At 60.3% G+C, this 15,331-nt stretch overlaps 1 protein-coding gene across 1 annotated transcript in view; it reads left to right on the top strand.

Annotated features, from left to right (window-relative positions):
* The first annotated feature begins 2,867 nt into the window (after positions 1-2,867).
* CIC (capicua transcriptional repressor) overlaps positions 2,868-15,331 on the top strand; it is a 23,541-nt gene continuing 11,077 nt past the window's right edge. Inside the window, exon 1 of the mRNA XM_042781224.1 lies at positions 2,868-5,661. Coding sequence (XP_042637158.1) covers positions 2,868-5,661 — 2,794 coding nt within the window. The remainder of the gene's footprint in view (positions 5,662-15,331) is intronic.

Here is a 15,331-nt window from a genome sequence, read left to right as displayed (position 1 = left end):
GTATTCGTCACTCGGCCCTAAGATGGTTTGCAATTGATCAAGGCTGGTGTTCATCACTTGTTGTAGGGCAGGGTCCTAGGCAGATCAGGCGGTCGTAGGCTCAGGTTGGTGTCGCTCCCGGAGGGAGGGAGGTCTTGGACTTAGCCCCTCCCCCTAGCGCTGCCGGGTGGGCGCTATTGACCGAAGCGGACGTCGCTCTTCTTTGAGGGGCGGAGCCTACTAGGCTGAGAATATCTATTGGTCTAGGCTAGCGCCGGTCAGCGGGGTTGTGGCCGCTGATTGGCTGGCTGCTCCAGCTGTTGCAGGTCCATTCACCATTTTGTGTGTTGGAGTAAAAAAAAAAGGGAGAATCGAGAGGGAGAGCCGGAGGGGGGGCGGGGAGGGACCGGACCGGACCGAGCCGGGGCCACGGCCCCCCGCCCCGAAACCCCGCCGAGCTTGAGGTGAGGGGCGGGGCCAGGGCTGACATGGGCAAGGGGTTTCGGGGGGCTGGGGGCCGGGAGGGGACAGGTGGCAGGGACGGGGAGGGGGTACAGGGGGAAAGGGGTGGGCGGAATGGTGGGAACGGGGGACAGAGTAGAGGAAGTGGTGAGGAAGGGGGTGACAGAAAAGGGGTGACTGGCAGAGGCTGCGGTGGGCAGAGAACGGGTAACAGGAATGGAGGGGTGACAGGACTAGATCAGGGTGACAGGGAGAGGGAGGGGACAGAGTTGGAGGGGGTGACAAGGAGAAATGATGTGATGGGGAGAGTGGGTGACAAGTCCGGAGATGGCTGACAGGAGAGTGACTGGGAGGAAGAGGTGACAGAGACAGAAGAAGGTGAGGAGGGGTGACAGAGGAAGGGGTCTAGGGCCTGTGAGGAGAGAGGTAGAGGTGGTGACAGGATGGGAGAGAGAGTGGCAGAGAAGCTGGTGCCAGGTAGGCTGATGGGAGCAGAGGGCACAAGACCCAGCAGAGCCAGAGCCTGGGTGGCCAGGGCTTAGGGAGTCACTGCTCTGAGTGTAGGGGAGGTGAGGGTCCCCAGAGTCCTAGGAGTTCCCCAGGGAGGAGTGAACAGGAAGGGAACAGGGACCCCAGAGGAAAGGAAAAGGCTTGGCTTGTGGGGTAAAGAGGTTGGGCCTGGCAGCAGGGTCCAGGGGTACCAGGCAGTGTAGTTGTAGGCCCTGGGTGGGGTATGTGGGGTTTGTGTTTGGGAATGGGCAGGACTAGGACCAGATCTCAGTCCCCAGGAGGGTGGCCCAGCAAGTCAGTGGGGAGAAGGTGGTGGCATCTGCCCAAGTCTTGGGCACCTGGGTGCCAGCCCCAGTGCAGGGAGGCCCAGGCCTTCCAGGCTCTGCCTGCGAGGACCCCAGCATTGGCCCAGGGGAGGGACAGGCCTGCACAGGAGTAGGCCCCAAGAGGTAGAGTGGGAGGTCAGATGTCCCCAGGGCAGCCTCAAGACTGTGTCAGGGGTATCTCCGATTGTGTTTGGCCAGTGGTCCCAAGTCCCCCGACACTCCCAGAGGCCCCCTTTTGGCCTCTTGGGCTGTCAGTGACTTCAGAGTAAAGTTTTTTTCCCTTTTCTTTTCTAAGGGCAGCTTGAAAGGGGGCGGGCAGTAATGACGGTTCAGGAAGTGGGTGAGGTTGGCCTGCTGGCTTGTCCTGCTTTCTTTGACCTTCTCTTACTTACCCCTACCTGGAGTCGGAGGGCATATTTGGGGGCCGGAGGGGGCAGGCAACCAGCTCAGCCACCCTGCCAGAGCCAGCCCAGCCAGGGCGGGGATGCATGCAGGCCAGAAGTGGGGGCTGGGCTCACGGGTATCACACTGGGTGCTGGGGGGGAGGGGCAGGCTCCCATCCAGTGGGACAGTGAAACCCTGGGGTATAGCTCTGTGGTTCAGTGTGTGGTGAAGCATGTGCGCCCCGTGTGTGTGTTTGCGTGTGTGTGTGTGCTCCTGCACGGCCCCGTAGCAGCGCTAGGTACATGCTCTTGTCCCAGACGTACCACTGCCTGCTCCCTGCCAGGATCTGGGGAGATGGCTGTACCTGGCAGGCCCGGGGTGCAGAGCGGAGTGGGCAGCCGTCCCTGGGGACTCTCAGCTGCCCACTCCTTCCCATGATGCCTGGCCATGCCAGGCTGCCCAGAGGGGTGGGGGTGGGGGAGGAGCTCACATCATAGCCGGTCACCTCCCTTTCTGTGTCTGTGTACATGTGCGTGTGTGCATGTGTGTGTGTGTGTTCGAGTGTGAGTGCCCTCTGGACAGTGACAGTGTGAGTACGTGGGCCTCTGGATCATGTGACAGGCGGCACACCGTAATGGTTAGGAGCACAGACTCTGAGGCCATATTGCCTGGGTTCAGATCCCAGCTCTGCTGTTTGCAGCCAGATGATCCCAGACAAGAGGAGCTGCTAATCTCCCCGGGCTTTGGTTTCCTTAAGTTAAAATGGGGCTAATAGTGCTGGTTACCTCTTAATGGCTGTTAGGAGGCTAACATGGGTCCAGAAAGGCCGGTTTTAGCAGAGAGCCTGGCACGAACTGCGTGCTCCATAGGTGTGAACTGTGTCCCTGTGAGGCCGTTGCAGTGTGTGTGCATGCACCTGGCATATCCTCTGCAGAGGAAGCAGGTGGCTGTGAGTGTTGCCTGTGGAGCCCGAGTGTCTGTGCTTCGGGGACATGGGTGCCAGTCTGTGTCTAGGTGCTGGCCAGGGGGCCCACTTGAGTTAAGGGTGGCCAGAGAGGAAACCTGGGGGACCATGGAGTTGAAGCAGTGGCCTCAGCAAGCAGGAAGTCTTGGGGACCACTAGGGCTGGGGGTTTCTGAGTTGCTGCCAATGACCCCTGTCTGCCCCCCTCCCCACCTTACAGGTGTCTGAAGGTGTGGCCAAAAGATGAAGCCAATGAAGAAGGCATGCAGTGGCCTCCCAGGTCCTGGCAGCAGCGGTGGCAAGTCCCCACCAGCCACCAGGGCCAAGGCCCTGAGGCGGCGAGGGACTGGGGAGGGCGACAAGCCAGAGGAAGAGGAGGAGGAGACGCAGCAGCAGCAGCAGCAGCTGGGGCCACAAGAGGCTGAGGAGGGCGAGGAAGAGGAGGCAGCTGAGAGGGGCCCTGGGGCAGAGGGGCCACCCCCAGAGCTGCACCCTGATGACCCAACCCCTGGCTCAGCCGAGGACCCCAAGGGGGAGGGAGAGGCAGGCCGCTGGGAGCCCTCACTTAGCCGGAAGACGGCCACGTTCAAGTCACGGGCGCCCAAGAAGAAGTATGTGGAGGAGCATGGGGCTGGCAGTGGCGCGGCAGCTGGGGCACCGGACGAGCGGGCGCGGACACCTGAGGAGGCTAGCACCCTGGGTCTGCCTCCACGGCCACCCGCCTCCACTCGCTCCTCCTCTACCGACACAGCCAGCGAGCACTCGGCCGACCTGGAGGATGAGCCAGCCGAGGTCTGTGGGCCTGGGCCCTGGCCCCCCGGTGCCACTAGTGGCAGCTATGACCTGCGGCAGCTGAGGTCGCAGCGCGTCCTGGCTCGGCGTGGTGATGGCCTCTTCCTGCCAGCGGTGGTGCGCCAGGTGCGCCGAAGCCAGGACCTGGGTGTGCAGTTCCCTGGGGACCGGGCCCTGACTTTCTTCGAGGGGGTGCCTGGCGGTGCCGTGGATGTGGTTCTGGATGCTACACCACCACCAGGTGCGCTGGCCGTGGGCACAGCTGTTTGTACCTGTGTGGAGCCCGGCGTGGCTGCCTACCGTGAAGGGGTGGTAGTAGAAGTAGCCACCAAGCCAGCTGCCTACAAGGTCCGCCTTAGCCCTGGCCCCACCTCCCAGCTGGGCCCTCCACCTACCCTTCCACAGCCCCCACATTGCGAGCCTGAGGAGGCTGTGTGGGTGGCCCGCTCCAGCCTGCGCCTGCTGCGGCCCCCCTGGGAACCTGAGGCCCTGCTGAGGAAGCCCCCCACAGGGCCCGAGGAAGAGCAGACTGAGCCCGGGGCCACCCTGCCACCTTGCCCTGCTACCCTGGACGCCAAGCAGCCTGAGGATGCCGAGGTGTCCAAGATCAGCTTTGGTGGCAACCTGGGGGCTTGTGAGGAGGGCGAAGAGAAGCACCCGCCAGCCCTGGGCACCCCAGCCTTGCTCCCACTGCCTCCGCCCCAGCTCCTCTCGCCACCCCCCAAGTCTCCAGCCTTTGTGGGCCCAGGCCGCCCTGGGGAACAGCCCTCGCCCTGCCAGGAGGGGAGCCAGGGCGGCAGTCGGAGCAGCAGTGTGGCCTCCCTAGAGAAGGGGGCTGCGCCAGCTGCCCGCGCTCGCACGCCATTGACGGCCGCCCAGCAGAAATACAAGAAGGGCGACGTGGTCTGCACGCCCAACGGAATCCGCAAGAAGTTCAACGGCAAGCAGTGGCGCAGGCTGTGCTCGCGAGACGGCTGCATGAAGGAGTCACAGCGGCGGGGCTACTGTTCGCGCCACCTGTCCATGCGAACCAAGGAGATGGAAGGCCTGGCAGACAGTGGGCCAGGTGGGGTTGGGCGGCCGGCCGGCGTGGCAGCCCGGGAGGGCAGCACCGAGTTCGATTGGGGTGATGAGACGTCGCGAGATAGTGAGGCCAGCAGCGTGGCAGCCCGGGGAGACTCACGCCCACGCCTGGTGGCCCCGGCTGACCTGTCCCGCTTCGAGTTCGATGAGTGCGAGGCGGCCGTGATGCTGGTGTCCTTGGGCAGCTCGCGCTCGGGCACACCCTCCTTCTCCCCGGTCTCGACACAGTCACCCTTCTCACCCGCCCCATCACCCTCACCCTCGCCGCTCTTTGGCTTCCGCCCCGCCAACTTCAGCCCCATCAACGCCTCCCCCGTCATCCAGCGCACCGCCGTTCGCAGTCGCCACCTGAGTGCCAGCACCCCTAAGGCTGGCGTGTTGACGCCACCGGACCTGGGCCCCCATCCGCCGCCACCTACCCCACGGGAGCGCCATTCCTCTGGCATCCTGCCCACCTTCCAGACCAACCTGACCTTCACTGTGCCCATCAGCCCTGGGCGGCGGAAGACAGAGCTGCTGCCCCACCCAGGAGCGCTGGGGGCCCCTGGCACAGCGGGTGCAGGAGCCGCCCCGGACTTCCCCAAGAGTGACAGCCTAGACTCTGGTGTTGACTCGGTGTCCCACACCCCTACGCCCTCCACACCGGCCGGCTTCCGGGCTGTGTCACCTGCCGTGCCCTTCTCCCGCTCTCGCCAGCCCTCACCATTGCTGCTACTGCCCCCACCCGCCGGCCTGACCTCGGATCCAGGGCCCTCCGTGCGCAGGGTGCCTGCCGTGCAGCGGGACTCGCCTGTCATTGTCCGCAACCCTGACGTACCGCTGCCCTCCAAGTTCCCTGGGGAGTCAGGCATTGCCAGTGAGGCCCGGGTTGGGGGACCTGGGCGGGGGTGCCGAGAGACTGAGACCCCAGCGCCTGCTGGGGCGGCCAGTGGGAAACCTGGCCTGCCCCCACCTCTGCCGGCCCCCGTACCCATCACCGTGTCTCCAGCTGCGCCAACGGCCGTGGCCCAGCCGATGCCCACCTTTGGCCTGGCTTCTTCGCCCTTCCAGCCTGTGGCCTTCCACCCCTCACCCGCTGCCCTGTTGCCTGTCCTGGTGCCCAGCAGCTACACCAGCCATCCTGCCCCCAAGAAGGAAGTCATCATGGGCCGACCAGGGACAGGTAAGAGATGGCGGTGGATGGGCTGGCAAAGGCTCCCTTGAACAGAGTCGATCAATGAGCTCCCCACCTCAGGATGGGTGCAAGGGGGCGGCTGGCCTCCTCTCTGCTCAGATGGTGCCTTGAGCATTGATGTGGCAGGTAGGGGATCGGGTATGAGACTTGAAGGCCTAGCGTGAGGTTTTCAGTGGCCTCCTGCTGGGGAGTGCAGTCTCTGCCCTCAAGGCCATCACTGGACTTCACGCAGCCTTGCAGAGCTGTTGGCGGCAGAGACTGCTAATCAGGACAGCTCCCTGCGTGCAGCGGTGGGTGGGCGTCACTGTGAGAAGTATGGCATGTGAGTTTCTTGCCAAATCCTCACCACCCCAAACCTAACCCATTGACATCGGGTCAATTCCAGCTTATAGTGACCCTACAGGACAGAACAGAACCACCCTACAGGGTCTCCAAGGCTGTGATCTTTACTGAAGCAGATTGCCGCATCTTTCTTCTGCAGAGCAGCGAGTGGGTTCGAACCACTGACCTTTTTAACTGAAAGTTAGAGTGAGTGTTTAACCATTTCACCACCAGGGCTCCTTCAAATCCTCATTCCCACCCCATAATATGGCCCTCACAGTTTATCTGGTCCTCTTCAAAGACCTTTTCAAATATTAGCTCGTTTAATCTTCATAATGATCCTAACAGACAGGTGCTAACACTTGTCCAGGGTCACATGGCTAGTAAACACAGAGCCAGCCTTCCAGCACCAGGCAGTCTGACTCTTGACGCTTCTATCACAGTGCTGGGTTACAGGTGGGATGGCCGAGGCTCTGGGAGGTCCTCTTCTGGGAGGAGGTAGGACCAGGACTTGCACCACTGTGCTCAGTAAACCTCACAGGCATAGTTGGTGCCGTGCAAGGGAACCAGGGTGTGCTAGGCATGCCTCAAGGTGCAAATCTAGTCTGGCTGCCCTTGGGACGGAGCATGCAACTGAGAGTGGAGGGATAAGTCAGGACGAGCAACCACAGGCTCCTGAGAAGAGGCAGATGGCCAGTGTGGCTGGAGGGATGAGGCCAGGGTGGGGAGAGTGGCATGCTGGAGAATGTGCCGGAGGGCAAGGGGCCCAGGCCAGGCTGGGCCTCACAGGAGCAACTCACAGGCAGAGTGACAGGCCCGTCACCAGTCCCTCCCTTAGCATCTTTTTCTTACCTGCCTATTTATCTTTGTCTGTCTTTGTTGACCGAGGGCCCCCTCTGAGCTTGGCCCTATGCTGAGTGGAGATGAGGACAGCCCAAGCCCTGGCCTCACAGGGCCCACAGTTCACCAGAGGAAATATACCTGTCCCTCAGATAGTGACAGTCCCAAATGATCAGAGCAGAGTGGTCTGAGCTGGGATGGGGAGCCCCAGGAGGTGTGGGAGCCCAAAGGATGTACCCAGTCCAGCCCGGGAAGTCGGGGAGGGCTTCCTGGGGGAGATGCCAGGGGCCTTAACAGACCTGAAAAGTGAGCAGGAGTGAGCCAGGCAAGGCACGTGGGAAGACCTTCCAGGCAGAGGGAAGAGTGTGCACAGGCCTTGAGGTAGAAACAGATATTAGAAGGAAGTTGAATTTGCAAAGTGAAGGGTTCTGGAAGGTGGGGGAGGGTGAGGATGTGCGACTGGGTTGGTGAAGAGCCAGATCACATAGGGCCCTTACAAGCTATTTGAAGTTTATCCTGGAAGCACAGGGAGCCATGGAAGGTTTTGAGCAGACTGAACCCTTCTGGCTTCACCCTGGAGGGTGGGTCTGAGTTGCTCAGACCAGAGGCAGGGAGACCAGGGAGGAAGGGAACTGATGTGTCCATTGGGTGTGAGCTGGCCGTGGTGTGGGCTGGGCCCTGCCCTCGTGAAGCTCCCAGCCCAGACCTGTCCCCAGAGACAGGGGAGGACACGGGTTGTGCTTGTCCCTCATGGTTCCATACTGAGTGAGTTACGATGTGCGTTTTTTGCCCCCTGCAGCATTTTTCACACTTGTGACTGTAGTTCGTAAGAGCAGAATTATACAGAGGTGGGCCTAGCAAGGGATTTCTATCTGTAGACAGATGAAGTAACTGAAACAGGGGACTCTAGTCACCCTCTGTCCCCACCCCTGCATGCCCAAAACCCTTGACATTGCCTTCATAGCATCAGCCTATGTGACCCTCACTGCCATGGCCAGGAGGGCTGACTTAAGAGGGAAGGCCCAGTGGGGACTCCTGCCACCATTTCTGCTGAGGACAAGTGAGGCCCTGCCTGAGGGAGAATCCTGATGAAGCTTGCCTAGGCAGGGAGAGACAGACCTGGGCCTTGGAAGAGGTCTCCTGACCTCCAGACTACAGGATCCTCACTCCCAAGAGCCCCACTTGCTGAGAACCTAGGAGGCACATGTCTGGCACGTGCAGTCAGTGCTGTCCAAGTGTCAGCCTATTAGACCCATCCTTACTGTGCCCCAGGAGGTGGGTCCGAGTACTAGTTCCATTTGGCAGAGAAAGTAACCACAGCACAGAATTTCAGTGGCTTGCTTGTGATCAGTCTACCAGGAAGAGACGGAGCCTGGATTTGAACCCAGGCCGTCTGGCTTCAGAGCACAGGCTCTTAACCACACTTACCATAATGATAACAATAATAATAACCATACTTCATTTGGCATTTACCATGTATCCAGCCCCAGGCTGACGGCCTTGTCAGCAGATCCTGCGGACGCTGTGAAGTTATCAGGATCGCTAGCTCTGTTGTCCAGGGGGAGAAGTGAGGTTCAGACAAGGGAGGGCCTTCGCTGGAAGCCGCCTGGTCGTCAGAACTTGTCCAGTGCTTGTCCTGGGCAGGTCCTCCCTGACAACAGCCCTGCCGAAGTATCCAGGTGCCCTTCATTCAGGTTCCCAGCCAGAGGCCCTTCTCTTCTCCTCCCAGGAGCCTCCCTACACCCTTGGAGGCAGCCTCTTCCAGGGTCTTCTCCTCTGAGACCCAAGTAGGGTATACCAGGCCTGGTGGCATAGGGAGGCCACTGTCCTGGCCCCTTCTGCCTGCCTATGCCAGGGCCTGACCCTCACTCAGAGGGCAGCAGGTGTGAGGGGGCGGCCCAGGGCAGCCTGCCTGCTCCTGCCCCCCGCCAGGCATTTGCTTCCGCTGGGGGACATGCCGGGACAGGCGGCCAGCATTCCCCACATTCTGCCTGTGGCCAGGCGGCCAGCTGCTGTGGCCGCCTCCCTCTGCCTCTTCCCGCCTGCTCCCCAGGAGAGGGACCCACCCCAGGGCCTGTAGCCCCTGCCCGCGCGGCCAGATGTCTCAACCCCATTCCTGGCACGGCTTCCCTTGCAGCTCCCAGCTCCCTGCCTGCCTCCCCCTGGGTATCTCTGCCTGCTTGTCTCTCTTTGGGCCACTGTATGTCTGTTTGTCTCTCCAGGTCCCTCTCTCTGTCTCTTTAGGTCTCTGTTTCTGGGCTTGTCTGTCTCTCTCTGGATCTCTGTCTGTCTCTCCATACTTTTCTGGGTATGTTCTACCCTAGGCTTCAAGCTTATCTGAGCTTTTAGTGTACCCTTTTTCTTCTTTGGCCCCAAGTCTTGGGGTCCTGTGTTTCTGGGTCAGCCTTGACCCTGTCTCTCCAGCTCTTTATACAGACCTACTGACCCCATCTAACCCCCTTCCCCACAGTATACCTCAGGTCCTCAATTCCTTTAAGTCAGTGGACAATTGTTGAGGACCAGGTCCCCTACTCCCTCCTTGGAGAATGTTGGAAGGTTGTCCAGGCCCTTGGAACCCCTCTTGCTCCTTAACAAATTAACTGCCCACTGCTATCCCCAGGGGAGCTCTGGTGGCGTAGTGCCTAAGGCACTTGACTGCTAACAGAAGGCTGGCGGTTCAAATCCACCAGCCACTCCTCAGAAGGAAGACTAGTCAATCTACTTACATAGTGATACCGCCATGGAAACCCAAGGAGAGGTCACTATGAGTCAAATTCAACTCCACTGCAGTGAGTTTGTTTTTTGGGGGTTTGGTACTGTCCCCAAAAGGTGTTCTGATGGCATAGTGGATAAGGCATTTATTTGGCTGCTAACCAGAAGGTTGGCAGTTCAAACCCACCGTCTGCTCCATGGAAGGAAAATGAGGCAATGTACTTCTGTAAAGATTTACCGCCTCAGAAACTCAGTGGGGCTTGCTATGAGTCAGAATTGACTCGATGGCAATGGGTTGAGTTTACTGCCCCCAAACCCTGCTGAGTGAAGTCAGGACCCATCTGCAGACCCTCCTACCACCCAAGCACCTGTTGTCAAGACAGGCAGGAAGGCGGGGGCTATATGGGCCAGGCTGGGAGATCCGGCTCTGGGGGACTGGCAGGAAAGCAGCTCCTGTGCCCACCCACCTGCTAGAGGGCACAGACCCAGGTCATCCTACCCACCCCCTAGCTTTCAAAAGATACATTTGGTCCCAGCTCCATTTAACTGAGTTCCGAATATAGTCCACCCCAAGGGGTAGGGCCTCAGAGGCCAAGCAGTACCCACAAACTATTCTTGGGCAGATGGGGAAAGAGTTTCAGAAAGGAGCGAAGGGGTTGAGCCTGAGTTTCCTGACTCCCAAATCCAGATTCTGCCCACCAAAATTACCATTTTGTCTCAAATAATAAACCCCATCTCCACCACCGGAAGTCAGCTCCCTCCTCATCCCTCTGTCTTCAGACCCCTAATTGTCAGGCCTGAGACTGAGCAATCCTGGAGCAGGTGGGTGGGGAAGGCAGGCCTGAATGCCAACAGTGGCAAGAGTAGGATCAGGGGAGCTACAGGGGACAAAGCCCAGTGGCTTAGGGGAGTTGGTGAGGAGGTACAAGAAGGCTTCCCACTGCAGGTGACATTTGAGCTCAAGTGTTAGGAGTGAGTAGGTAAATTTCAGGGCAGTGAAGGAAAGGGAAGGGCCATCCAGATGGAGGTGGCCACATGAGCAAAGGGCAGCAGGGGTGAAGGTGCATGAACTTTGAGTGGCTGGCTGAGACTGGAGCCTAGGCTTGGCTGAAAGTTCCCATGAAGGGATGGGCCCAGCCAGGCCAGGCTTGAATGCCAGGCTGAGAAGCTGAGGCTCTAATCAGGGATCGGTGGGGAGCCAAGAGAGGGTTTACAACGCCAGGGAAAAGGTTGGATCTAGGTGTCAGAAAGATTCCTCTGGGACTTCCCTGGAGAAGAAGAAGGCTCTGGCTGGGATGAAGAGGCTGGTTGCCGGGAGGGAGGCGATTGTGAGGTTGAAGGGTGAATCTTGGTGACTTAGTGGAAGGGACCCCAGATCCCTGTTTGGCAGCCCTACCAGGCACTACCAGAAGTCGCGCTGCCTCCTGGCGGCGGCGGGGCACGTATGCGCAGTGGGACGACGGGGAAAGGGGGGCGGCTTGTGCGGCCCGGCGCCCCCGGCGCCCCAGCATTAATGACTCCATTAGCGGCCGGGAGGGAGGCGCATTAGCGGCGGCGACGGCGTCTGGCTCCCATTACCACCGGCGGCAGCGGCTACACCGCAGGCGGCTGGACCCTAGCCCGCCGCGCCGCCTCCTCCGCCCGCGCCCGGTCCCCTGTTTCTGCTCCCCACGGGGGCCCTGGCTAGGGACTCTCGCCCCACATTTCGGCGGCAAGCTGTGAAGCCAGGCAAACCTGGATTCATATCCTGATCGTGCTACCTCTTAACTGCAAAACCCTACGGCCCCCCTGAGCTTACTTCTTGTGGAGTAGTTGGGAAAACATAGTGCACCAGGGTTTTATAGCTCGGGATGAGTACCCTGAGCAGGCCGCACCCAGGCCCCGCCGGCACCCAGAGGCGCAGATTCCCGCGCCCCTGGGGGTAGGTCCCCGGGTCGGGCCTTCGACCTTCCCATTGGTCGCCGTGGCGCTTGGCGACTGCCGATTGGCCGAGATTTGCTCCCGTTTCTGCTCAATTAACCCCTGCGCGGCCGCGCCCTGGGGCTGGGTGGGGCCCCTCCCGCAGACTGCCCGGGTGCCAGCTGGCCCGCGCTCTGCCGCGGCCCGCGTGGGTGTCAGGCCGGCCGGGCTCCCGCCTGCCCTCCCAGCACAAAGCGGCTTTGTGGGGCCCGCCGGGGTCTGGCTAGAGGCCAGGCGGCGAGTGGAAAATCTCGTGAGCGCCGGGAGGGTAGTGCAGGGCGGCGCCCCCTCCTCTGTCCAGGCCTGGGCGCCTCCCTCAGCGCGCGCCGTAGCAGCCCCGGCGCCTGCACGACCCTCTTCTACCCCTCCTCCCTCACCCCTTCCCACCTCCAAGCTCACATCCCGCTCCCGCCGCCCGCATCCCACCCCTCTCCCTATCTCTAGAGACCCTCCCCCATACCTCTCCCCTGCCTCTTTTCCTCCTGGTCGTCCTGCCTACCCCAGCCCCACTCTAACTGACTCACTCTGGCGCTATTTTTAGCCCCCCATCCTTCCCGAGCAGCGCCAGCCCAATCCTGGGCTCGTTCCCCAGGCAACCCTGGCCGTCGCCGACGCCGCCCCCCCGGGTTGGGTGGGTGGGGGGGTGTGTATGTGGAAAGCGGGTGAGGGGAGCTGGGGACACAGGGGTGGGGAGCTAGGGCGGGGACCTGGGCTTAGAGAGCGGGTGGGGAGCCCGGGTGGCAGGGGAGCGGTGCCTCCTGGGCTTAATAAACGGGCCCTGAGTTCAGAGCGTGTCTGCCTGTCCCTCAATCTGTCAGCATCCCTGGCTGCACGCCCTGGGCCTCTGGGCAGGTCTCAGCCTGCGCTGCCCGGGTGGCTGTCAGTATCTCTGTCTGGGCTCCCTGTCCCCAGGCCTGGGTGGGGTGGTGCAGTGCACTGGGGATTGTTTTGAGCCAAACCTTTGGTGGAGTTGGTGAGGGTGCTGGAGGTGGCCACTGCTGCAGCTGGGCCCAGTACCTGCCTTGAGTGAAAGATGGTGCTGCTCTTCCCCCCTCCCAGGTGAGGTGGGGCCTTGGTTTGGGGAACCCCATGAGCCTTTTCCAACTGTGGAGGCCCCAGGTGGGGGATGACTGGAAAGAGACTGTCCCCTCCACTCTTAATCACCCCCACCTGGGGTTCCTCCATCTCAAACAATGGAAGCTAAGTATAGGGCTGGCCCAGCGCCCGGGGCAGGGGGGCCCTTTCCCGCCCGGATTTTCACCCCTCCCTGCCAGGCAGGGCCCCCACTTGGCTGTCCTGCCCTGAAAGGGGCCTCTTCCCATCCCTCCTCCATGGGCACTGTGTCTTCCACCAGATGTGTAACTCTCCCAGATGTGTGGGGCGCTCTCTTTCTGCGGTTGCCAGGCCTGGCTCTTTTTCTCACCCAACAGAAGTTGGCCACCTGGGGGTGGGGCCCCTCTGAGCTCTGTCCCTGGGCTGCACTGCAGTGGGGAAGGGGTTAACTTGCCAGTAGGTGACTCACCGGTGGGGAGAGGAGGGGGGTAGTGGTGGGGAGATAGCCGCCACATTGATTTCTGCCTCGATTTCTGCCTCACGTTGCAGTCCCTGGGGCAGTGAGGTAATGGAGGGTCTGAGTCTAGGGCTGCATCAGGAGGAGGGGGCAGTCACCTAATAGTCCCTAGAGTGGCCCCTCAGGCTCACAGCCAAGAGTCTGGCCCTGCAGTCTCTGGAGGTCAGCGGGCTATAGACCTCCCTTTCCTTGCCAGGGTTCAGGTTACCTGGCTTTTGCTTTCGCAGCCTTGCCCTGGGCTTCATCACTGGATGAGGCAAGCTGGGGTTATCTGCTCCTGGCCTGGACCCCACCTGTGTTGGAGCCCCAGTCTTGGTCCATCGGAATCTGTTTGACTTTACCTGTCCAGGTGTTACCTTAGGCCCCTGCCTGTACTCAGTGCCTTCTTGGGACCCACATCCAGGGCCTCTGCATCTTTGCCTGCTGGTCCCCAGACCCTTGCCTGTGCCTGTGTTTGTGTTCCTGACCTTTCTGTAGTTTTCCAGTCTCTCTGTATCATTGTCTGACCTTATTCCTGAGCCTCTGTTTGGCAGTCCCTGCCTGGGCCCACCCTGAGGTTAGTTACTGAGTAGTGGAAGGAGCTCTTGGGTTGGAGGGCTGGGCTGTTACATCCTGGCTGCAGGATTCTGCACAGTTTGTTCAATCCTTGGGAGCCTCATTTTCTCATCTAAACAATGGGCATAAGGAAACTTACCTCCCTAGGTGGCTGTGTGATTCAGTGAGCACATGCAGCTAGCACATAGCAGCCAGAGTAAGTGTTAGTTTCCTTTCTTCCTCTTGGCCCTCTTCAGGGGGAGGGGAGAATGTTGACTCCCTGGGCAGAGTTGTGGTAGGCCAACTGTGGTGGCACTCTGTGACCCCCTGCACTGCTAGATGCTGATCCCAGGTGGTTGATGAGTGTCAGGCTGGGTAGCTGAAGGACAGTGGCCTGCCCTGAGGCTCGGTATACCTGATGGATCTGGGTACAGCAGTAGTTAGGGCCTGTGAAGATCAGTTTATAGTGTGTGGGATCAGTATGGTGGTTCATCTGTGAAAGTTAATGTGTGTTGGGGATTGGGGGTACTGTGTATCAGGAAGGCTGTATGTGTGTGTAAAGATGGAAGAATATGTGTGTGGGAAGCATGTGGGACGTGGGGTGGGGAATGGCAGTGGTTGTGATGTGTGTGACATAATTCTGCTTTGAAATATGTTATGTTTGTGTGTGTGTGTATGGTGATTCATGTGGAGCTGATGGATGTGTGATGAGTGTATGTGTTGGTGGAGCATGTATGACAAGGAGATGCGGGTGGAGTTGGGTGAGAATGAGTGTGTACAATGTTTGAGGTAGTACACATGTGTGAGCATCTGTGTGAGAATAGTGTGTGACTGTGTGATAGTGTAGGTGTAAGACTGCTGGGTGTATGTGGGGGTGTTTATGAGGTATGTGTGTGACAGGAACGGCCAGTGGTCCCTCAGTATCCCTGGGGGTTTTGTTCCATGACCTGAGGATACCAAAACCGGTAGATGCTCAAGTATAAAACGGTGTAGTATTTGCATATAACCTATGAACACTCTCCCGTATACTTTAAATTATCTCTAGATTACTTGTAACACCTAATGCAATGCCTATGCTCTGCAAATAGCACTTTAAGCTCCCTCTTAGCCTTTGAAGGATTGCTTTGACCGCTTACTTGCTCGCTCGCCCCCGCCCCAATGTTTTCGATCCGCAGTTGTTTGAATCCGCGGATGCGGAACCCGCGGATACTGAGGGCTCAACGTATGCCTATGAGCAGTATGTGTGTGATCGTGCTGCTGTTGAGAGTTCGTGAGGGTTCAGGGGTGGCTCGCCCAACCCTTAATGCCATTGTCTGTCCTGCCGGCCGTGCGCGCCCAGGCGGGCGAGACGGAGGCAGGTCGAGCCTCGCGGCGCGTGAGCGTGTTCCTCGCGCGGGCTGGACACACACCACCACACACAACCCCGGGGGCCTCCGCAGCGCAGCGCCCCGAACCGCCCTCCCTGGCTCGGTGCCTTTACTGCAGTGCGCCCTCCCTGCCACCCTCCTTCTGCGGTCCCGCCCCCGGCCGGCTTGGGGCCAACCGGAGTCCGCCCCGCCCTGCCCTTATTTGCATATGACTGACGTTCCCCCGGGGCGGCCAATGGGGGCGGGCGCGGCGGGGCCTGACCCGCGCGCGGCGGCGACAGCCAATGGGCTCTTGCGCGGGGGGCCGGGTTTGCGCGGAAGGCCGCGGGGGAAGCGGGGAAGGGGCGGGGGAAGG

The sequence above is a fragment of the Orycteropus afer genome, unplaced genomic scaffold (genome assembly GCF_000298275.1).
Source record: "Orycteropus afer afer isolate SDZICR_OR568_19922 unplaced genomic scaffold, OryAfe1.0 scaffold00099, whole genome shotgun sequence".
NCBI lineage: Eukaryota > Metazoa > Chordata > Mammalia > Tubulidentata > Orycteropodidae > Orycteropus > Orycteropus afer.
The sequence above is the reverse complement of the archived record's forward strand: the minus strand, read 5'-3'. Positions and strand labels throughout refer to the sequence as shown.